At 36.1% G+C, this 25,236-nt stretch overlaps 1 protein-coding gene across 1 annotated transcript; it reads left to right on the plus strand.

Moving 5' to 3' along the window:
* Window positions 1-5,638: 5,638 nt before the first annotated feature.
* Window positions 5,639-6,801, plus strand: LOC127802481 (lysine-rich arabinogalactan protein 19-like). Its single transcript, XM_052338316.1, has 2 exons — window positions 5,639-6,335; window positions 6,452-6,801. Exons 1-2 carry the CDS (start codon window positions 5,728-5,730, stop codon window positions 6,453-6,455), a joined length of 612 nt encoding a protein of 203 aa, XP_052194276.1. The 5' UTR covers window positions 5,639-5,727; the 3' UTR covers window positions 6,456-6,801.
* Window positions 6,802-25,236: the final 18,435 nt, after the last annotated feature.

Below are 25,236 nucleotides of genomic sequence, written 5' to 3' on the forward strand. Positions count from 1 at the left end.
GCAACTTTGCTTCGATGCTCAATTTGACCCTACCACCTTGTAGCCCTTCTCAGGTCGGTCCTAAGGGTACCTTGAATTACCTGAAACCACCACCCAAAAAGCCTGAAAAGGGTGGTTGCAGGTTCGGCTTTTGACGAAGCCTGATTTTTCGACCAACTTGCTGAAACCCCTTAAAACCTACACCAAACCCTCCCAAATTCTCCAGAAACACTCCTTAGAACTCAATGGACAAAAGCCCTATACTCTCAATGCTCAATTATTGCTAAAACAACTTGAACTGCTTTCTATTTTTGAGTGAAACCCTCAGCCGTGAGAACCTTATTTATACCCAAATTCAACCAAAATTCCATCCAATAATAGGTTTACTTAGACCCTAAGCTTTGAATCTGATCATTTCAAGCCTCAAATCGAGCTAAATGGTGTTAAAAACTCTCTAAAATTTTTGGCTAGATTTTCGATCATTGCAAATTCAGTTTTTCGTGCCAATACCCTTGCCCATTCGAACCATCATGGCCTGGACCTTTATCCTCTTGCCCTTGGCGACCTTCCCGATGGTCCGTGGAGGCTAAACGATGGCTTACAAGTTTCACACTGCAAGTTTTACATTTTTGCACTTTGGCCCCTTGAATATTTTTCAATTACAGATTGGCTTCTCCTTTGAACCCCTCAACTTTTTGACAATCCCTCTAAGTCCCAAATCTTTCAAACTCTCAATTTCATCACCAAAAGTTTAGAAAAACCCTTGTTTTGACCTCCCTCGATCAAAACTTAGATTCTTCACTTTGGCTCGAATGTCCTTAATCGCATATTGTGATCCCCATTTTTATCCTTTGATTCATAGGCATTTTTACCCTCTAAGTTTCGTTCTTCATTCCTGGAAACCCTTCTTCAAATTCCTGCCAAGATTCATAGTTCACGCTTTGGCCCTAAAATATGATAAAATTGTGTTTTGGTTTAAAAACTCTATAAATTCTAAAATACTTTCAATATAAAAATTTTGGGTATTACATACATCATGTGCCAAAACAAAGTAATTCCATCATCACATCGTGGACCGTTATCCACCCTTGGCTTGACTTCAATTTAGGCGAGTCTGCATAGCTGAAGTGGGACTCTAACCTACAGTTTTACTCATTACGATGACATATGCCGGGGGACTCTAATCCACAATCTTACACGTCACAAGGTACAAATGCAATGGGACTCTAACCCACAATTTTACACATTACGGTGATAGTTACTGGGGGACTCTAACCCATAGTCTTACACGCCATGGGATACAGATGCAGTGGGACTCTAACCCTCAGTCTTACACTTTCCCCTTTTTGGGATATCTTTTTTCTTTCCCTCCACACAAAATAATAGGTGCGCTAATGTATATAGAAGTATATCATGCATGTGCAACATGTATGTGATCATGTTTTGCCTCATATAAACATGTTTCCTCATTTCATAGTTTCATCACTTCATTCACAAATGTGCATTATTTTTTAGCATATGATCAAGTTCCAAAATCAATTCCATCCCTATTTTTATCATTTCGTCACTTCTCTTACAATTGTGTACTCTTTGTGGGCACATACTCGATAATTCATTCTCCTTATATGGTATGTTACTTTACAACTGGACTTTTAGTGGTTCATTTTACAACCAAAATATGTCAAATTGTATATAAAATCAAATCCCTCTATGTCTAGTCGAATTTGGACATATTAAAAGTCAACTTTTGAAGAGTCGACTCTTAAAAAGATGAAAGTTGACTTTTAAAGCGAGAAACAAAATAGAATCGACAAAAATGAAACCCTAACCCATTTTCTTCAAACCCAAATCATATATACTCATTTTTTGCTCAAATCTAGTGTCAATCCTTAGGAAATATGGGGTAGATCAATACCTTTTTCATGATAACTCCATTGTGCCAAAAACTTTAATGTCTTCATAAGCTTGTTTTGATAGCTTCAATTTATGTGGAGTTTATTTTATCCCTCTTTAGCTTCTTGCTTCAAGTTTTCCTTGATAGTTATATATTTTAGAATATTGATTAAGCATATGTTAAGCCTATCTTGATAGGTTATATATATTAAGGTTGCCTTGAATATGTATAAGGTTAGGGAATCTTGATTTGTTTATCTTTTAATATGATTTGTTTAGTAATGTTCTTATATGTCCTTTATTATTTTAGTCATACGCTTTATTGATATATCTTTTAATATGCTTCTTTTTGGGGTTATCCTAAAGATAATGTATGAGTGATTTGTGGAACCCATGGTATGTTAAGTATTTTATGTGTTAACATTACTCAAATTTTTAGAGTAATATATTCTATATATGTTATCTAATGTTAAAGTGTTAAACATCAAGTAAACATCATGTTTTTTGAGTAAAATATCATACACTCAAGTGAGGGTACTTGAGTTTTGATTCATAGGATTTATATTATTTTATCCTTCTTGTTAAGGTTGTGTTAAAAAACCTTAATAGCTTATTTGTGATCAAACTTGTTTTGTATGCTTAATATGTTCCTCTAGGTTTTCAATTGATATCCTAAGTATCCTAATGCATTAGTATCATGGATGAAAGTCATATGTCTGTAATGACTCAAAGATGGGGGCTGATATTAATGAATAACTGGGTATTATTTTGTGTCTTGTAGGTAGAATTATTTGTTAAGTTAGCTTGGGATTTGGTGTGGTGTGAATAAGTATGCATGTTAATGTTTTGAGGGTATTCGGATATCCCTTGTTATTTTATGCCTTGCATCTAAATGAGAGGAAGAGGTATTCGAATATGGTGCTTGAGGTATCCGAACAAGGGGAGAGACATTCAAATAAGCTATAGTGGTTTGGCTATTGTATTTGGATGGGAAGAGGCTAATTTGGATGTGTTTTTAGCTTTAAGTCTTGCATTCAGATGAAAGGCTAGCATGTTCGGATCAATTTTTTTGAGCTTTGTGAGTGTGATCTGGATGCTATAGTGAGCAATCCTGATTGGGTGTGAGCAATTCGGATTGGGTGTGGAACAATTCGGTAGGAAGCTAAGTGATTCAGATTGCCCATGTTTCAGGTGTATGGTTTCTCCTTTCAACCTGATTTTGACCATGATTCAACCTGAATATCTCAAAACTCAAAATATAAAAGTTGTAGATCTTTCTCTTATCGTTCCATAGCATCTTAAATCATCTTAATCGGAGCTTGGACAAGAGATTTATGCCCAGAATTCGAAAAGGTATCAAAACTACCCAAAATTCATTTTTTAGTAAATTAAACCCTCATATTCGAATAGCCACCCTTCTATCCGGATGAGCCAAGTGTAAAAATTAAGTGAGCCATCCAAATGCTCACTGTTGCATTCAAATAGCTCTCAGATTCCTTAAAACTCACGTCCAAATGTCTCTCACATTGCAAATATGTGTATATATATATATCATTTGAACCGCCATTGACTAAGGAAACACATAGAAAATTCTAGATTTAGGAAATAAGAAGGGAATTTAGGAAAATAAATGGATGGATAAACATGACTTATAGAGAAAATATAAAAGAGAGAATTTGCGAGGAAAATATCACTAAACAGAGGAGATAAACTCGAACTCTCTCATTCTCTCATAAGTCTCTCTGTATCTCTTCAAGCCCTCTTCATTTTCTTCAACAATGAGCTAAACCTTATTGTCCAAGGAGTTTCTAGCCATTGTTACAATATATAGAAGGCAAGTTCCTCTACTCCTCTTGTCTTAGAATATTTTTTACTTTTGAATATGGGTTTGAGGGCTTGGCTGGGGTTTTGTTGTTTGAGTTTGGGGATACTTCTAACAGCCAAGTGGGGCTTGTTCTTCTACACTACTCCTAAGGAATGGGGTTTTTGTTGGAATCTTTAGCATAAGAGTTTGTCTCTTCATCATGCCTTGCTACTGCCTTGAACGCCCAATAAAATACCTTGTTTTGTCTTTGAGGCCTAAGTGTTACGTGTTTCATCTTTTATTGCTATTTACTCACTGTGATGGCCATGATTATGGAATATGAGCATGTTAATCCCTATCATGGCATGTTTTGACAGTATGATAGTTGTTCATCATGGGCATGTTGGTGCCTGTGAACATTTAACTTCACATTACTTAGAAAACAAAAACCACCCCACCCCCTTGAAAAATGAATTATATGGAAATAAACTTTAAATGCTTGTATCATATACATTTTTCACAGAAAATTTAGCGGTGTTTGATTATTTACATAGAAAATATGTGTAATAATTACACATAATTAGACATTTTCTATGATAAATGTGTGCTATCAAAGACACCCTAAATTTATTAATAACAAAAGTCTACTCCTTTGAGTTGACAAGTTTTAGTTGGTGACTTAAGAGAGAATTTCCACAAAGAATAAAGCATGTTTGTTTGATAGGACTGTAGTGTATTTAATTTTTCTGTGTCACCGAGGGGTTATATGGAGGAATTTATATCTTTTTCATATCTTCATAGTCCTACAATAAAAGGGAGAAACCCAAATATAGAAGAAAAAGGAAAAAGAGAGAATCTCTTTCTACATATATAGGACGTCAAGTGAGATATATAGCACGAAAGAGACTGGCATATTAATTTCAGAAGCATTTCAACAAAATGAAGTCAGAGCTGATAAGCATGTAAATTAGACAATGATGTGGACGGCAACGGTCGCTACAACCACCCTTTTGTGATCTCAATAAGGCAGCAAGGGATCAGAGGCATTTTCGAAAGGTTCAAAATTCTGTTTGATTATAGCTCCTTTAAATTTGTTTATTTAGTTAAAAAATAAATTTAAGTTTGATTTTTATAAAGTTGTTTAGTAAATGGATCGGGTTTCAATTTTAAGGTAATCGAACTTGTTTGAGCTCATGAGCAAGATCAGATCATTAATGACTACTAACTCGTTTATAAGTTTGTTTGAAGTATATTTGAAATAATATATTTTTTTTATAATTAATAATTTCTGTTGTTATATTATTTATATTAAAAATAATATTAAAAAAAATAGAAGATTAGCTGATTATACACCATCATGGAAAAAATTTGATAACCCATTAACCCGATCCATCATGGAAAGCATAAGAGGACAACACTCGAGAAACCATAATGGTCTACAACAATTATAAAAAATTTATCATGCATGGCAATAACATTATTTTATACAAGTATCTATTTTGTAATCGTGGGAGAATCAATACCAGTTGCTGTCCCAAACTAATGGTTTGATTAATTCCTATATTCGAAGGACTAGTTAAAAGTACCATATTTGTTACATGAATGATGAAGATGAAAGATGAATAATAGACAGATAGCATCAAGAATCAATGGCAACAGCCCGGCGAAACTGGCACATTTCCAATTTTAGTTAAAAAATGTACATATCCCATACAAAACAGAAAGAAGAGTTTAGAAATACTGAGAAGACCTGCGATGCCCCCAGTTAATGGAGCTGCTTTAATTAACTCTTTACAGCAGTTGATGAGCGAATGAGAGAAGTTGGTGAATTCATGGATGATGCCAATCTTGGCGGCTGACTTTTTGATTAGCTGTATGTGCTTGTGGTGAATATATCCCTTTCTCTTTTCCCGTAAGTCATAACCCGTTAACCCACCGTATATATATATATACCAGCATTGCATCAACGTTCATTCATGCGCTGCTCCTCCTTAATTTGCAGCTGTCGAATATTATTAATTGGTTTCTAAACCAATTAGTTTTACCGAATCATGGCAAGGCAGCAGCCCCCAGCTCTCCCATGGTTCCGGTTAGCATCTGTGTCTCGCCCAACCCGGGCGCCAACCACAGCCTCGGCACCACCACAGGCTCAAGCCCTTCCTGTTTCCCAGCCAAGGCCGTCTATCATCCGACCCACGTTAACCCAATCTTCTTCTAACACACCAACACAACCAGCTCAGCCTCCACTAGCCCGGCCAACTCAAGCACCAACACCACTCCCTGTTGCTGCTTCACCCCCAGTTCCGGCCTCCAAATCTCCGCCGCCACAAGCTGAGACAGCACCCCCTGCTACTGCATTCCCTCGGAACCCCACCACTCCACCACCGCGGGCTACTGCACCACCCCCAGCTCAGGCCCAAAAATCTCCGCCGCAAGGGAGGGGCAAGAGCAAAGACAAAAGCTACAAGGCAATGAACAACTCATCCCCACCAATGAGTGCATTTATGAACAGCAACGTGCAGGGTGTGAACAATTCCATCTTGTACAATTGTTCTTATCGCCACCATGACCCTGGTGTCCATTGCTCTCTCTATCAGAAGGCCAATGGTCACGGCAATGGAATCAAACCCAACAATGAGGAACGCGCCAGTGGCATTTGGTAACGCAGTCAGATAGAGAATAGAATAATACGTACCCTCAAAAGAAGTAGCTAGGAGGCTATTGTCTTACCTCTAAATTTTATTTTCGCGTATTAAAATAATGGGAATATTGCAGGTGATGGAGACATACATATTACGGGGTGATGGTAAAAGGATCTGAATTCTAGTTCTCCAACTGGTTTTTCCCTTCAAATATATCAAAGCAAGGTGGATGAGGATTATCCGAGTCGGTTGTTGTTAATTTTGTGTCATTATATTGTAACATATATCTACTATATATGGTCTACGCAGCTAACTAGTAAATGGTGTTTTTATGTGTTCGGAGGGCGTGTTTTTTATTTTTTTATGGTGTCTTTAAGAGTAATTTGATGGAAGTTTTTTTATATTATAATATGTTTGACTACAATATTACCATGTTTGATATTCCGTGTCCTAGAAAGAGTTAAATAATCTTTGAACAAAAATGAGGTAAAAAGTTGTCCCAACCCAAGGCATGTACCGTTGATCACACTTTAGTGGGTTAACTATTTGCATAAAAATCATATGCTCCTCCTACATCTACGAGCATATCTCCTCGTAATTCACTAAATTTTTATCTTTCACCCATTTTCTCCACAATCCAATGAACTTTTTTTGGTCACAATTTGTGAGCATGAACTTAGCAATCGATGGGTGATTGATGAACCCAACATATGCTAGATGATTCAGCATCCTAGCAAATAATCGCTAGGTGTTATAATAATAATAAAAATAATAATAATTTAATGAAAACTCAATATAAATATTTATGTATTATTTATAATATATAATGTTTTCACTAAAAATATATTTAGATATATATATTTTCTAAATAAAAAATATATTTTATGTATGAAAAAATATATTTTTTACAATTATAATATGTTATGGCACCAAATTTGTGTCATTTGGTAATTGACTCGCAATAATATTTCATTCTCAATTTTATTGTCGCTCGAATATAACAATAAATTTATGGGGAAAAAACTTTGTCGTCAAGCTAGTTGAGATTGTCGTCGACCTGAGACCTTCTTCATCCTAAGACCTAATATCGTCACTACAAAAAAAATCAATTTTAGTGATTGAAAAATTCATCAATAAAAATAAAAAATCCATCACTAAATTTTTAATGATGGGGTAAAAATTTGTCGTAAAAAATGGCGTCACTAAATTTCAGTGACGGGATTGGACAATCCTGTTGCAGATATGCAACAAGCGACATTTCCTGTCATAGATCTGCGATGGGGTATGCTATCCCATCACAAATCTTTTTCAATAATAAAAAAATAATAAATAAAATATTAAAATTAATTTGAAAATAAAATAATATCACAATATTAAAATTAATGTTAATATTTTAAATAAATAATATTTTTTTGAATTAAAATATGTTTTTAATTTTAAAATTTTAAAAAATAAAAATAAAAATTAAAAAGATTTATTAAAATTAAAAAATTAAAATTAATATTAAAAATTAAAATTAATATTGAAATTAATATTTATTAAAATATTTTTAAAAATTAAAATTAATATTTTGTTTTAAAATAATAAATAAAATATTGTTTTTTTTTAAATTAAAAAATAAAATATAGAAATAAAATTTTTTAAAATAACAAGAAACCTTTTTTAAAAAAATTTAAATAAAATATTAAAAAGTAACATTAGAAATAAAATATTACTATTATCAATGTTTACATTAAAAGTAAAACAAAATTAAGATTAAAAAGAAAATTAATAGTAATAAGTAAAGAAAATTTCATTTGAAAAATTTTAAACGAAAATTTAATATTGTCAATGTTTACAACATTCAATTATAATCAATCGTCAATATTATTCTCATTTATATTTTGTTCATCATCACCCTTGTCCTAATCTGCTATTGGGTCAGATTCATCGAGAATAGTCGATGGTCCAGCATCTATAGTAAATTGTTTTGTCAATCGTTGTACTAATGTATTCATTTTTACTGGTACACCATCATTTGTTCTTGCCACTGTTGTAGTTGTTGATTCTCAGCCCAAGATTGAAGCAACTCTCCGTTTAATTTGATGACTATGTGTAACACCTTGCCTCGCCAGACGTGTCACTATAAGCGTATTTCCAAAAATCTTTTTTTTTCCAAGTTCATCGTGCGCGGTGATTTCAAGAACAACATTCACATACAGATAGCGAATCCCGAGAACCCCAGTCTTGCCCGTTTAACTAACAAGATCAATGATCTTAAAACGAGACAAATTATAACGCAGTGGATACATTAACATTAATTTCGTGACCTACCACGAGTTCCATACAAGGTGTTTCTACATCGAACTACGTACTACAAACTACCAAATGATAACATTATTAACTTACAACTGTTCATACATAAACCGAATTACATACTAAAGCCTCTAGAAAGATACAATAACTATCAAACTAAATACCATTGGCTCTCAACCGACCACGTCTTTGCCCTCGCAGTAGTTCCTGACTGAAACATCAAATGTTCTAGGGGCATAACCCATGTTAGATGATAAAACATCTAAGTGATGGCATGAAACGGTTTACATAATGCATGAAAGACATATGAGCATGGCATACAAAAATAACGACAACATGCAATATGTCTATATTGAGAAATCTCCCTGACATACTCAAACCTCCTATGGAAAATCCATTTTACACACCATTGGGGTTGACCTTGTCGCGACATACTTAATCTCTCGAATGCCTTACCGTGTCACTCGTTCACCAGGATTAACTTTGTCCCATTCTCAAGAAGACCCCATCTTGTCCCATATGGACCCAATAACGACACGAAAATCAATGCCCCGATGACATGAAAATCACACGCCATGCACCGACTCTTTTGCAAGTAAAAACAATTGATGCAATATACTGCATGATCAATATGCAAATGCCCATATATACATGAATAAAACACATAAGCATAGCATCCCGAGTTCTGGTATGACTGCTTACCTGAACTCACTACACTCACACCAATACATTTCCAAAAACAAGGGTAAAACTAGAGTCAGTCCACTCACCTCAAACGTATTCGGAATGTCTCGAACCTCGTGCAATGCCTCGATTTGCGTGCCAAATCACAAACCTTTGAACTTATACTCAACCTCGAGCCATAATATTCCCTAAACATCATATTCAATTAAGGAAACATTAAAATCTATTTTCCTTAATTTTTTCATAATTTCCTCTAATTTTTTCCTATTTTTCACCTCGATAATTCAAAAATAATTATCTCCTCAGACATTTTCCAAAATATTTCAACATCATAATTCCTAAAATAATTAAAGAAAAATACTGGCAAAAAAATTACCTAAATACCCCTTCTCACATGCTTTCACGCGCCCAGTGCGTGAGTGCGCGTGAAGTGTGGTGTGTGCAGCTCACGTGCCACCTCTTCTTCGATTTTTAGCTGGCGACAGCTCCTCCGATGATCAATTTGAACATACCCCCTTCAAGCCCACTCTATGTCGATCACAATGGGGTTGGTTTTAGGCCGAAAGGCCACCGAGAAGTGCTCCAAATCGCCGGTTGCAGGTCGGCGGAGGCGGTCTGCCTAGGGTTTTCCGGTGACGCCCGAAATCGCTCCAAACGAACTCCAATCGATCTGAAAAGCTCTATAAACGAAGCCCACACACCAAGGAGAAAAATCCCCCTATCCCTTACCTTCGATTCTTCCTCAAACTCGACGAATTTTGATGCCAAAATCTTAAAGTTTTGGCCCCCCTTTTATAGCTAAATTCCAGCCAGCTCTCGGCCAATCACCGGTCGAGGCTTGGCCTCCAAGCTTTTCACGGCCGTATACCACCTTCCCCAGATCACCCTTGGCCGTCCCATTGCTGGTTTCAGCCTCCATGTGCGGTTTGATTGTGGCGGTCGATTGTGTTCACACCACAAGTTTAGTTTATTTCACTTTGGCCCCGCCCAATTTCTTTTAATCTCATTTTGGTCTTTCCAAAGTACCTCTGAACTAACCAACCATACCACTAAGGCCCACAAAATTTGTACATCTCATTTGACCCTCGAAATTCCTGAAAAATTACCATTTTGACCTTCATCGGGCAAATTTAGAAAATTGCACTTAGGCCCGATTGATTATTTTGACCCTAATTCCTTTCGTTTTAACTCGAATTTGCTTAAGGGTTGTTCTACATATCAAATCTTAGTCCTTAGCATGCTCCGTTGACCTTTTGGACGTCTCCTACGTCGATTCGATTTTCCCAACCTGGTCAATAGCTATACCGAAAACTGTTCCTGATCCAATTTCCTTCATCACTAAAAATCATAACTCGTATTACTTGTCAATACTATAGCATTTTCCTTGGCTATCTAGTGTCTGGGGTACTCTCTCGGGCCATTTCGGTCACTTAAGACTTCAACAATGTGTCCTATAGTTTTATTCTTTCGATAATTCCACTTGTACCCTTCATCATATATTATTTATAGCCTCAAATCATTCTTGGGTATTATACTATGAGTCTCACTAATTTGTTTAAACTCTTTTGACATATTTGAACATGATTGGTTAGAGCGGTTGGTGGATGTAGTTGGATATAACAAATTAGCTTGGGAGCTCAAGTCCTATATTCGACCATTTTTATTCTGACCACTGACAACTTAATAAAAGAGGTTGTGATCATTGACTGTAGACGACGAGGACTCTCCAGTAGTTACGGATGATGAAGATGCCTCTGCACTCAATCTGTCATATTTTTTCTATAAAATTAAAACATTCGTGTTATTAATTAAAGAAATATTTTAAAATAAAAATTTTAATTTAAAATATAAATACACTTACAGCGAAGCCCCTAGATCTGTCATCGACCCACACTTCGTGTTCTTGAGCAGATTTTCTCGTGTGGGTTTTCTTGAAGAATTTAAACTCATTGGGTTCGCGATTCAATTCAGTTGTCTGCATAAGAAATTAGTACATAATATAGTAAAATTGATTAAATTAAACTTATTATATAATTTAAGTAAATTAGAAAAATACAATTTAGCATAAGTAATTACCAGTCTTCTTCAAGTTAAAAAGAATGGAATGGACCCGCCAGTGTGGAGTGACCCACTACACTCGGAGGTACGATTTTTTTTTTGTGGCAATTTTTTTATTGTTTTTATCTGCCCACTTTGCATCAAGTGCCTTACACACGTCGGGGTCCATCCACTTTGTAACACCCCATTTTCTCGGGCGTGTTATAATTTAGGACAATTCTAGAATAATAAATTTTTTCTTTCAAACTTAATGCTAAACCATATCATTCTTCATATATATCCCAAGTTTTTCAAATATTTTCTCAAAAGAGAATTATCATACACATCAAATGCGGAAGTATTGATCGAACCTAACATCTTACTTTAACATTAAATAAGTTCTCGACTAACATTAACCTTAAATAAGGTTTTACATCATCATTAACCAAATGGTTATTTATCACCATTCCTTAAAACGTTTAGATTTCAAAGTAGCGGAATTTAAATACATGGGGTACATTACATATATTCTATTCATCATGCACTCTGCTAAGTGCCCTTTCATACCTCATTTATCCTCGTTTCTGCAACAATCTCTATCTGGAACATTTGAATATTCTAGGGACAAATCCCAAGTTAGATGATGAATCATTTAAGTAAGGGAACAATAAACACATTTCATGCATGAATGCAAAATGAAAAATGTCATTTCCATATCATTTTGGTTTGAGTTGACAGCACCCAACTGCTACTCCCCATTTTTACAGTCTCCTTACCAGTTCAAGGTGTATGGGTGCACTCTTGGTAGAGTAGCGGTGCCAGTCCATAATCCCAAACCCTTAAGCGATGCATGATCAATAATAACATCGTGTACATATGCACATTTCATCATCAATATATATAAATGCAATCTACATGATATATTCATATCAAGGTATGACAACATGATAAAATCATTTACTTAAAATCGGGTTTAGAGTTGGACCACTTACAAACCAAGTATTTTCTATAAAATTAAATCTAGTTGGGAAGTACCACTTGTTAGAATGGGTAGGTTCTATGGCACACACCAAGAGGGGGGGTGAATTGGTTATTTTAAAAACTTGATTTAAAACTTTGAAATCCTTTTGATTGAAAGTAAAAATTCAATGCAAGTGAGGATAATGAAATGCTAGCAATGATAAATATATCAAAGTACACAAGCATAAGAAAACACAAGGATTTATAGTGGTTCGGCTTAACCAAGCCTAATCCACTACCTTAGCTCCTCACTAAGGATTTTTCAAACCATCCACTAAAACCCCCTACTTAAACCAAGTAGGTCCTCTAGTCCAAGACTAGGAAAATACAAAACCTCCCACTCAAATGGGCCCTCTAGCTACACAAGCTAGGAAGAATAAGAAATATTGAATATGAGAGAATCTAAGAGATGAATCTCTTAGTTACAATGTCTCTCAAGATTAAACAAGGCTTAAATGAATGTATTAACAATAATAGAATGAAGCCTTGGAGAGAAAAGTATAACTATGAAGGCACAGAGCACTGTAAATACAAACGAAGATAAACTGTAAGCTCAAATCAATTCATTTCCATCCATTAGTCTTCTCTTGATCATCCATGACTTGTATTTATAGGCTTCCCAAAAGATTGAAGAGAAATGTAGCCGTTTGTGACCGTTGGGATTGAAAAACTAGCCGTTGGAAGCTTTCTGCAAAACACATAGTCGACAGAAGAAAATGCATAGTTGACTATTTTTACAAATAAAACAAAACATAGTCGACAGACAAAAACGCATAGTCGACTATCTTATAACACAAAAATCTCATAGTCGACAGATACATATGCATAGTCGACTATTGCAAAAATGTGAAGAAAATTTTGAATTTTATGAACAAAAATAGTCGACAGATGAAAAGCCATAGTCGACTATCCTTACTTGATAGTCGACAGATTAAGAAATAGTCGACAGATGCCTCACATAGTCGACAGATCAAACCAGCATAGTTGACTATCCTTATACATAGTCGACTATCTTTAACAGCATAGTCGACTATTCTAAAGCATAGTCAACAGAATGAAACACATAGTCGACTATCCTTTTGAAAACATTGAAAAATTAATAAATCCTCATTTAGATTCTTTTGAAAGCAAGTTGAGATTATCAAAACTATATTTTGAAACAAACCACACTCAACCATACTCAAGATATCTCCTATATAAATTTTCATAACTTTGCTTCAAGGAGATTTAAAGATTGTTTTTCACATTCATATAAATTGATTAAAAACAAACTTATCCATAAATATATACTCATAAAGATTTAGAGATTGATTTTCATATAGTCATTATCAAAACCATTTTATAACCAAAAGTAAAATATCACCACTTACCTTCTCAAGCTTATCGGACTACCTTGATATTTGCATCTTGCCTCAAAATTCGTGCATCACCTCAATTTGCGTGCCAACCTAAAATATCGCATAAGTCACTTGAACTTTAAGGCTCAGAGCATCTTAATCACCATATTTATTTAAATAAGTATTAAAACCTATTTTTTCATAATTTCTTGCATTTTCTTTATTTTTCTCTCTATTTCTTCCTATTTTTTCACAATAAATCCAAACTAAATATTTTCTCAAATATTTCACTATAACAATTCATAAAATAATATTCCTGAATTTTTAAAATTTTTTAGAGAATTTTACTTACCTTAACTTAGCCTGTCAGGCTTACTCGGTATGTGTGTCATATCCTCGAAACGCGTGTCCGAACTATTTTTCTTGCCAAAATCTCTGAAATATTACTAAATATCCTAATCCTATTTTTTGGAATTTTTTCAAGAATTTTCTCCATTTCTTTCTATTTTTCTTTTATTTCTTTTTCTTTTCTTTTCTTCCTCCTCCTTCTTCTTCCTCCCTCATTTCTCTGCGTGCGCACTACCTACAACTTTACATGCCCCTCGCGCTCCAGCGCCGCCACCGCGAGCCGCTGCCTCGGCCAGCCCCGCCATCATCGGTCGCCTCCCTCTGCCTCACGTCCGTCGTTGACCCCCGCACGAGCCGCCCAACTGTGCACTGAAGCTCCACTTCGCGTCGGCCATGGCTGCCTACAGTCGCACCAGCACGCGCTACCATGGCCGACTTCGGACATTCCGCGCCTCCACGTACGAAGCTGCCGGCTGCTCCCAGGTGCTACAACCGCCATGGCTGCCCTACGTTGCCCTTGGCTACTCGAGCTTGCGACCATGATCGCTTGAAGCTTACGGTTATGGTCGTTTGCTGCTTTTGGCCACCACCGATCGACCTCTCTCTCTTGATCTCCTTCTCTCTCTCTCTTGGCCATGCTTAGCCCAAGCTCCCTCTCTCAATCTCTCTTCCATTTCCTCCCATTCTCTCAACCAAGATTACTGCCAATTTATAGGTAGTGACGGCTTGAGCTCCACGCAAAAAAACATATATATATATCACATCACATTATCACTCAATCAAATTTTCTACAAAATCCTTCCAAAATCTTCTCAAGTCTCGCTGCCAATTTCTCCAACTTGCTGCAGGGTATGGCATGGAAGAGACAGAGGCATGGCCTCTATGAACACGCACAGACGAACAACTATGCATATATATATAACTTTATATATTATACTATACTAACAACAAATTTATACATTTAAACCTCAAATTTTATCCTAAATTCATTGGAATAATTCTCTAATTGCAATAATATCCTCAAACATTGAATTAATTTACATTATGATACTGAAAATTTAAAATTAATAACTCATGGCTTACTCAATAAAGATGATTCCGCCCTAGTATTCTTACCGGGCTATTGTTTCATCCCGAAACCACTGAAGGGTTGTTCCTTACGAAAAACCGGAGCCCCCTCAGGCTTCTGTTGACTTCTCGAAAGTCCCCTATAATAATTCGATTTTGCAGCCTAAATGATAGCTGCATTTTAGTTGTACCAAAAATCATTCTCGATTCGATTTCTTTTGATACCATAACTTCTATCTCGGGATGCTCGTCGAGACCATATCATTTTCCTTAGGCAATTTCACTCCGATGCATTCCCTGCAGTCGATTCGGTACTTATAACTACTATCAAGCCAATTTTTCGGTATTCTAAACTTGTTTAAATTACGTGGCAACCTTACAAAAATATGGGTTCTTACATTCTCCCCTCCTTACAAAAATTTTGTCGAAATTTGCCATATGTTCTAAATCTCAAAATTCCATCATCGAAATTAGCACTTGACTAATCAAATAACTTGGGAAGAACATACCTCAATACCTTATTTGAAATAATCCTGTTGTAGCTCTTCACAAGAAATGACATATCCCAAAGAAAATTTATACCGACTATAATTCTCTCTTAATCATAAGATCTTTGGCACCTATATCCTATTCGAAACTTGAAAATGCCACTACGCATCTCAAATTAAAACCCTGGGTTGACCATGCTCACCAATCCCTAGACAAGTACACTTGCATGCCTTCTGCCTTGGTCCCTAGGCTTAAATTAGCTGTTAACAAGGCATACACCCATGGTATTATCGTCGTTCTAGAACCTCCTTATCCTATCTTTGAGAGTTGTAATTAACCCAACTCTCGTCACTTCTAATACTTTTCTCAATACCGGCCTAAATCTTTAAATCTCATGGATCCTCGATCCTTCTCGGAGTTACACTTACTCAGGTTACCAACCTTTGCTCGAACCAACCTTTATTCAAAACATTTAGCTCATCTCCCTAAACCTGTCGGGATATCTGAGTTTTCAAAACTTTCGATCCTCATGGTGCTTATGACAATCAATCTTGATTTCACGTTCACTGATATGGAGCCTCATGCTCTCATAATTTCTTTCTCGATTTGCTTACTACCTAGCAAGCCAATCTCAGTCTCAACATCTATCGTGATGTTCCCTAAAATTATCCTCAATGTTCCTCATGCATCTCCCTGTCCAAGGAGTACACCAATATATCATCTATAGACACAATTACTAATGCGACTTCGATGCAGATGGTAAATTGGTCAAACCATAAAGCAACGCCAAATCAAGATTCACATTGCCGATTTTCCTGAACGCCTTATTCCCTTATCTTAATTATAACCTCTTTCAAAGCCTGATAATTTATGTCCTCAGCCAAGCCACTCATAGCTAATCATCTAATATCCTCAAGTTATCATTAGCAATCACCATTAAGAAATAATCTGAATAAATCTTCCGAGATATATTCTACTATTTTCTATTTTTCTTACGACTTTTCACTGACCGCAAGTGCCTGAACCATATCTTAGCAGGCTCCTTATAATCATAACTTGCTGACATCACTCAGCTATACATCTCCCAATTTGCCTACCAGGGCTACCTAGACTAACCGTCTAATCATACGAGAGTTTCATTCTCCAAAATCAAAATTCTCAAATTTCCAAACGATCTAGGTCTGCAGCTTCTCCTACTGCGACCTGTTATCCTGGCACCTCTGCTATCACTTGATTCTCTAGATCACATCCAAGATTTACACAATCTTCAAGATGACAATCCATAATTATACTGCCAGTTAGAGCAGGTAGGTACTTTCGTCACCTATGGTACTCCAATCCTCGCTGGATTTCTTCCTGAAAACTCTAAAGTTTCCTTATGAATCCTTAAATCCTCAATCAATTCTGTCAAGAAATTCTTCAAGAATCCCAAATCAATTTATCTCCAAAAATTTTGAATCAGATCACGATATCTGGTTCCAATCATCTTCCATGAACTCTATTTCCTTGCAACTATTGCTCTCAATCCACCATTCATCATGGTGCTTCCGAGTTCTCCTCGTCAGGTTGACCACCGACAACTTTACTTGATTCCGCAGGTCTATTTGGCACACCAAACCGTAGTCACAACCTCGATTAATTAGGTCTTCTCATCATTCCTTTAGGGTTGATACGACCTATCAAGCAACTCTTTCATTTTTTTGTACTCGAACTCTACTTTGAACCGAGTTTGCCATCTCACAACTCATCGTCAAGGTTTTAAACTAGCTATGCTCTACTACTTGAAATCTCTTTTATCGAGAATTCACTGACTCTCGCATTCCGTTCTTCAGATTCCAGTTAACTATCAGCACACAACCATTAAATTAGTTCTTCCTAGGCACTACACTTACCGTCAACCAGCACACAAGCTGTCATCATCACCCCGATCACATAGTAGGTTTACTCCTACACCATACGTCCACCCTCACACGGGTACATCCTGGGTGAAAACTGCATGGTCTTGTCATAGTCCTCCCAGAACTATCATTCGTTGTCGCTACCCTGAGTCTCACTCCTTTTGCAAGAAGATTTATTCTTGGCCCTCATCATGGCTGGTGATTTCATCACCTCATAAGTAGCGCCTAAACGGCTCACAAGCATGCATCTACCTTGTTCATTTCATATGTCGGGTAGCTTTTCCTTTGTGTCACCCATCTCTTTCTTTGAGGCAATTGCAAACACAACCATCTCATGATCTTATTGTCATACTAGACACCGAGGTATTCTACTCCTCGAGCCTCACATTGTTCGTCATGTCACCCTCTCCCAAGATGACCACGAACTCTGATGCAATTCTTTAAATAAGACACTCAGTCCATATTCAATCCATTTCATTTCGGGTTGATTCCCTAGGCTTCTGGCCTCGATCAATCACAGCTAGTGGCACATCTCACATCCTAGACCATTGGGACTTAGACCCATACAAGGTACCTACCCTACTGGGCTGTTCCAAATCTTCAGCATCTGATCGTCTCCCAGGCAGTCCTTTATGATGCTTTGGTCGACAGGTCTCCCGTACCTTACCACAAGCCATCCATCAGCCCTCTACACGTGGGTCCCTAGATCCAGATTCGTCACTATGAACACCGAACCAGTAGTGCCATTATGCTGCTAGGGTTCCTTATCTCGTCTTTGCGAGTCACATTGGTTGTACCACCGTCACCTCATCAGTCGGCGCAACTCATACGCCATCATTTGGCCATCTTCAGCCTCTTGCTTAACCCAATCCGTTGGATCCTTGATCTTTACATCTCATTTTTGAGACACTAAATGGTCCTTGAAAATATTTATCATTTGATCCTAACTTTTTAGCTAGGCCATGTCACATTAGACTAATCATCCATAATTTGATCATCCTCGATAACCACAGTTATCCTATCTTTCACTGTAAGGATTTCGACTAATGACCTCAAATCAACAGTCTTTAAATCTCTCGGATCCATAATCATGGTTACCAAGTCAACCTTACACCCAAATTATATCATCGGATCCTAACTTCAATAGCTAGATCATTCTGCTTGTACTAGCTCCCATCAGACTTTTACTATTCATTGAGAATAGTAACCGTATACTGGAATAGTGTCTACATCAGGTAAGTTCCCAGGAAAAAGAGGTTGGTCATAAATGGACACACTTAAATACCAAATCTTTCCTTAGCCAGAACTTTCTTAGACATGCACTTCCACTACATAACACTTAAATCCAATAACCTCTAAGCTTTCAAACTACAATCCCCAAATCTCCAAATAGGGATTTTATCTTATGAACCATTAGTCTCTTTCCCCTAAACCTCCACTTGGGGTTCCTACTAACTAGTTCTATCAATATCAGATCCCCTCAAGTCTCCAAATTACTATTCCCTAATCTCCAAATAGGGTTTAACTCTGATATCAACTACATCAGAGTCACTTAAGTCTTCCATTAAACTTAAGCTTTGATACCAACTGTACCATTGCCACTTAAGGCTCCTAAATAAACTTAAGCTCTGATACCAACTGTAACACCCCACTTTCTCGGGCGTGTTATAATTTAGGACAATTCTGGGATAATAAATTTTTTCTTTCAAACTTAATGCTAAACCATATCATTCCTCATATCTATCCCAAAATTTCCAAACATTTTCTCGAAAGAGAATTATTATACACATCAAATGCGGAAGCAATGATCGAACCTGACATCTTACTTTAACATTAAATAAGTTCTCGACTAACATTAACCCTAAATAGGGTCTTATATTATCATTAACCAAATAGTTATATATCATCATTCCTCAAAACGTTCAAATTTTAAAGTAGCAGAACTTAAATACATGAATTACATTACATACATTCCATTCATCATGCATTCTGCTAAGTGCCTCTTTCATGCCTCATTCATCCTCATTTCTGCTACAATCTCCATCTGGAACGTTTGAATATTCCAGGGGCAAAGCTTAAGTTAGATGATGAATCATCTAAGTAAGGGAACAATAAACACATTTCGTGCATAAATGCAAAATACAAAATGTCATTTCTATATCATTTCAGTTTGAGTTGACCGCACCTAACTGTTGCTGTCCATTTTTACAACCTCCTTGCCAAGCCGAGGTGTATGGGTGCACCCTTAGTAGAGTAGCGGTGCCAGTCCATAATCTTAAACCCTTATGCGATGCATGATCAATAATAACATCGTGTACATACACTACAAAAAATTTGGTTTTTAGTGGCGGTTTTTTTGGCATTTAACGGCAGTTTTTAATCGCCGCTAATACAGCTGTCGTGCAGAATTTAACGGCGATTTTTAGCAACCGCTGGTATAACCGTCACTAGGCGACATTTTTAGCGACGGTTTCTAAACCGCCGTCACTGGTGGCGGTTTCTAAACCGCAGCTAAAAAATTAAACAATGGCAGCGGTTCTTAAACCGCTGCTATAATTTAAAAAACATGTTCACTTAGCGGCGGTTTACAAACCGCCGCCAAATGAACAGCGTGCAAAGCTATAGCGACGGTTTTCATAACCGCCGCTATATTTTTATGTAGTAGTCTGTTGGCGGCGGTTTAAAAACTGTTGCCAAATGAATTCATTGCATTATAGCAGCGATTTTCCAAACCGCCGCTAAAATGAATTCATTAAAAATATAGCGGCGGTTTTAAAATCGCCGCTGTATTCAATAATACCTGCTTAAAGTACCTGTATACCTAAATGACCCACCTGATTACCTATGTACATACCTAAATGACCCATAAGTATCCAAATTCACAAACACAATACACCAAATTCACAAACACAATATCTACATCTATTTAATCAACAAACTATAAAGATTCCAACTTAAATATCCAAACATTTAACATATCAAAGTCCAATCAAAATAAACTTACATATCAAAATGAAATTTAAAAAGTTTAGAAGTTAAGTTGTTTAAATATTTTAACAGTACATCAATTTTGTTGGTTTGGAGGTTGTGGTGGACCATGAACGTTATGACTAGATATCGAAGACCGCCTTCCTGCTGGTGAAGCTTGTCCACTATTCGCATTTGGTACCTAAAATAATTAAAATTGTATTAGATGTATACAAAATATAAAAACATACTCTTAAAAGTATTTATAGGCATAAACATAAACAATCACTTAAAATGAAAAATGAAAATTAATAATTTTAGAATTAACATACCATTGAATTGAGCATCGTAACAATCTCAGGTGGTATATTCGCCACAACGTTTGTCAATAGAAAACTCATTACACCTTGAACATTTTGCAGCTGTGACTCTAAAGTTTGAACCTTTTGTTTATTAGTTTGTAATTCTTCTATCAAAAAGTTCACTTGTTCTTGATAACTGGTATTATTGGAAGACGAAGATCTCCCATTCAATTGACTAACGATCCCAAAACTTGATTTGGACTCGGACCAAATCCCAAACCTCGGACTCGGCCTGAGTGTTCTTTTCCTAGCACTTGAGCAAGTGAATCGTGTAAGGAGACTGACTGTGGAGATGTGCCTTGACTCTCAATGTCAAAAATTTTATCCTGTATATGTATGGATTAAAAAACAATATCAATATCAATTACAACAAACACCAGCAAATCAACTCACAAAACATTTTCTACATAAATATGGATGTTTTTCTACTTGACATAAAATTCCCCTATCAAATTGGAAATCAACTGATGTCATAAATTTTGAACATTACAGCAAAGTGAAGTTGATTACATCATGAAAAGGCGATTTTTTGTTTTCTTTTAAGGAATAAAAAAGTTGATGCTCGGAAGAGGTTGAAGTGGGAGAAGGCACCCAAATCTGTAATTGCACTATCCTTTAAAACTAGGATTTTCTGGAAATAGAGGAAAAAGATTGGGGGCAAATGAAAGAATTGAAATTAAATTTCTTTGTTTATTTGTTGTTTAGGTTAGAAAAAGAATATACAGGAAACTAAAATCCACAATCACTTTGAATAGAGTTTCTAGCTATAGTTGTCATAAAAAATTTCTAATGTGAATCTTATTAGGTCTCGTGTGATTTAAGATGTGATTTCTTATCTTTACCCACATAACCATTGATTCAGTCTGATTGTTTTCTATTGATTTGTCATCTTAGTAGTAATTGCCAACGTTGTGTGAATTTTACAGAGTTAAGTTGGCCTTGCTCTATGTTTATAGCTTATGTTCAATCTCATTTATGAGATTTTAAAGATGTAACACCCCCTCTCCTAGAACTGCCCGAGAAGAGGTGCTACTGGAGATAATAAAATAAACTGACTGATAAACTGAAATCTGATACCAAAATGAACATCTCAATCAACTGAAATAAAACTCTGAGTCAATAACTGAAAACCATAAATTATATCTAAGGGAAAATCCCTAAGCTAGAATATAAAATAAATCTAAACTGATCAAGCACTAACTAATAAACTAACAACTCCCAGACATCTTTGGTCTTGAGCGGCTCCACGTACACACACTACTGGACACTGCTGCTAGGCCCCACATCTGGTACTCCCCTACTAGGACCTAGAATGGTGAAGAGTACAAGGTGAGCTACAAAGCTCAGCAAGTAATAAACTGGAAACAATAACTGAAGCTGAATCGAAGAATATCGATACTGATAAAAATACTTACTGAACTTGTACTGAGAGATATAATAATCACTGAATGGCATTTATAAGATGTAATGCACATAACTGTAACTAAATGCAGGTATGCAACTTTGGCACGTAGGCCCACATAACTGTAATACATACCTAACTGATCTGAGTCCTGCAAACATAAAAACTGTAAGCACATACTTTGGGCAATATGCCCCTAGCTCCCTGGTCGACCTCAGGCGAGCAACTCATAACTGAGATATAATTGAACTGATACTAGTGGGATCCCCGCGGATAAGCCGCCTGGCGCGCATAATGCAATGCTCATATAAATGCTGGCACACGATATGTAGTGCTCCACATAAAGTCATGCTCAATGCTCATACAAATATATATGCACATAATCTCACAAAATAATGTTGATTATGTCATAATTAACTGCTAAACATGGTATATGATTTTTATCAACTATATTGAGATTCAAATATTCTGAAATTTCTGAGTATAGGCATGGCATATTGGATTTTATCATATCTTGGCATAAAAATTCAATATTTGAATAATTGAATATTTATATTAAATTTAAGACTTGAATCAAGAATTTATTGGAAGCCATTCGGATGCCATTTGATACTATTTGGATGATTGAGGAAGCAAAAGGAAGCAATTTGAATTAAAAAGCAGCCCATTCGAATGAAAAAAAATGGATTTTAGCAAGCTCATTCGAATGGCAGAAAACTCATTCGAATGACAGAGACTCATTCGAATGACAGAAGGCTCATTCGAATGATAGATGATATATAACAAGGCTATTCGGATCTGATCAGGGACTCATTCGAATGACTCACAAATTCATTTGAATGAATTTTGAAAATTTTTAACTTTTGAACTGGCAAAAAGTGACTCATTCGAATGCAACAGTAACTTTATTCGAATCAATTTATGGATCATTCGAATGACAAGAAGGCTCATTCGAATGCTAGACTATACAAAGCAACAGCTTACTCACATCTTCAAGGACTCATTCGAATGACAAGGAAGCTCATTCGAATGACAAACCAAAAACACATACGAATGATATGATAACACATGACTCATTCGAATGACTAGAATATTATAAGGGAAAAGCTTACGATAACACTGAAACTTATTCGGATGCTTTGGAACTCATTCGAATGACTGGAATCTTATCTGACATAACTCACGAACAGAGATGATATCTTGATTTACAAACTTAACATTACTACACCATTCCGAAAGAAAACTTGAGAAAACAAATCCAAACTGATCCCAAACAAACTTGAGAATGATTCAACAACAATATTGATGAGAATCGCTGAAAGAAATTATGCATGCCTGCTGTGAACTCACTGTACGCATGTAAATATATATATATATATAACATGCACTGAACTGATATAACTCATTGTAACGCACATATATATATATACATGCACTGGAACTAATTCAATTCTGGAAATCTGATATCAAACTCAATCAAGACCTGTAAGAAAGGATTACAGGGGAAGGATACTTGCCTTATGATCTTCTTGATCGACTCAATGATCTCCCGAGAGCCTTCTATGCAAACCTTGAACTCACTGATTGCTTCTTGGCTCTCTATTCTTGCGGCGTGAAGAACATATGGCTTATGAAACTATATATACATTGATCTAAGAAGCCCTAACGCCATAACTCATTCTCCTATTATAACTAGGAGTCTTCTAACCCAATCGTCTCACGGATGGATTCTTCAATCCCTTAATCACAATAATTCTATTTACTAATTAAATACTAACATCAAATCCTTAAATGACCCTCAAGTCCTTGCATTTAATTTCTCATAAATAAAAAGAATTAATGCTATTTAAAAGCTATTTTCTCAACTAAAAATATTCTAAATTGCCACATTAAAATTAAATGGCAAATTCTCTTAATTAAAATACCTCGTGAATTAAAAACAATTCTAAATTAATACTAGGCCCTCTAACGGGTCGTTACAAAAGACATCTGACACATTGTCTTAGTGCTTAGCCATCCAATTTTGAAGCAATCGAGTTCTGTCTGCCTGTTTGGTCATCTCAATTCGAGCAGTAAAGGTTCATGTCTGAACTCGATATCTAGATCCCAACAACTTTTGGTATGTGTACACTGTTCAATTTTGTGTTTGTTGGGTTATTGTTTTAGTTCGAATTGATAGTGTTATTATTTCATCAGTGTCATGAACAAATGCATTCGCCGAGGAAAATGCTAAGAACTCAGGTGCCAGGTCAAAGGACTATGTACATATACGCGTACAGCAGCGTAATGGTAGGAAAAGCCTGACCACTGTCCAGGGGTTGAAGAAGGAATTCAGCTACAACAAGATACTCAAAGACCTGAAGAAGGAATTTTGCTACAATGGTACTGTTGTCCAAGACCCAGAGCTCGGCCAGGTTACCCTATGTGCTAATATACTAAATATGATATGGTTTTGACTTGCTAACTTTTGTTTTCACCGATAGAGACGGGTAGGGTCTACCTAATAAGATTTAGACTTGTGATTGTTATTGTTGTATCTCTCTATGGGCTGGCTGTAAGCTACCCTTTTTCTCTTTTACTTTTGGTCTAAAACTTAAACTTAGAACCCAGAGTTGTTTCTATAATCTGAAAATATAACATCAAACAAGGAGTCTATTTTTTTTTTTTTAATTTTGTAGTTAAGTTAACAAGCACAATTGTTTGGGACCCCAATTTCAATCTAGTTTGTCACTGTTAACAGTAAAGATTGTTGATTTCAAGCCTGTTAGGACTCCTTATGGAGATACAGAACTACATTTCTCAATCTATCCATTTGACACTTGTTCTTTAGTGAACTGCTAGGGGTGCTCCCAGAGATGTAAAACTTCAGCTACAGGATTTTTTAACTTCATTTTGACATAATAAATTTGTCATGTTCTTGACGTGCTTCCTTTAAGAAGAGAAATCCATAGAATTATCCATTTCTGGTAGCAAATAGGCTGGAAGTGCATGAAGTATTTCAAGTTTGGCAG

The sequence above is a fragment of the Diospyros lotus genome, chromosome 5, assembly GCF_014633365.1.
Source record: "Diospyros lotus cultivar Yz01 chromosome 5, ASM1463336v1, whole genome shotgun sequence".
Taxonomy (NCBI): domain Eukaryota; kingdom Viridiplantae; phylum Streptophyta; class Magnoliopsida; order Ericales; family Ebenaceae; genus Diospyros; species Diospyros lotus.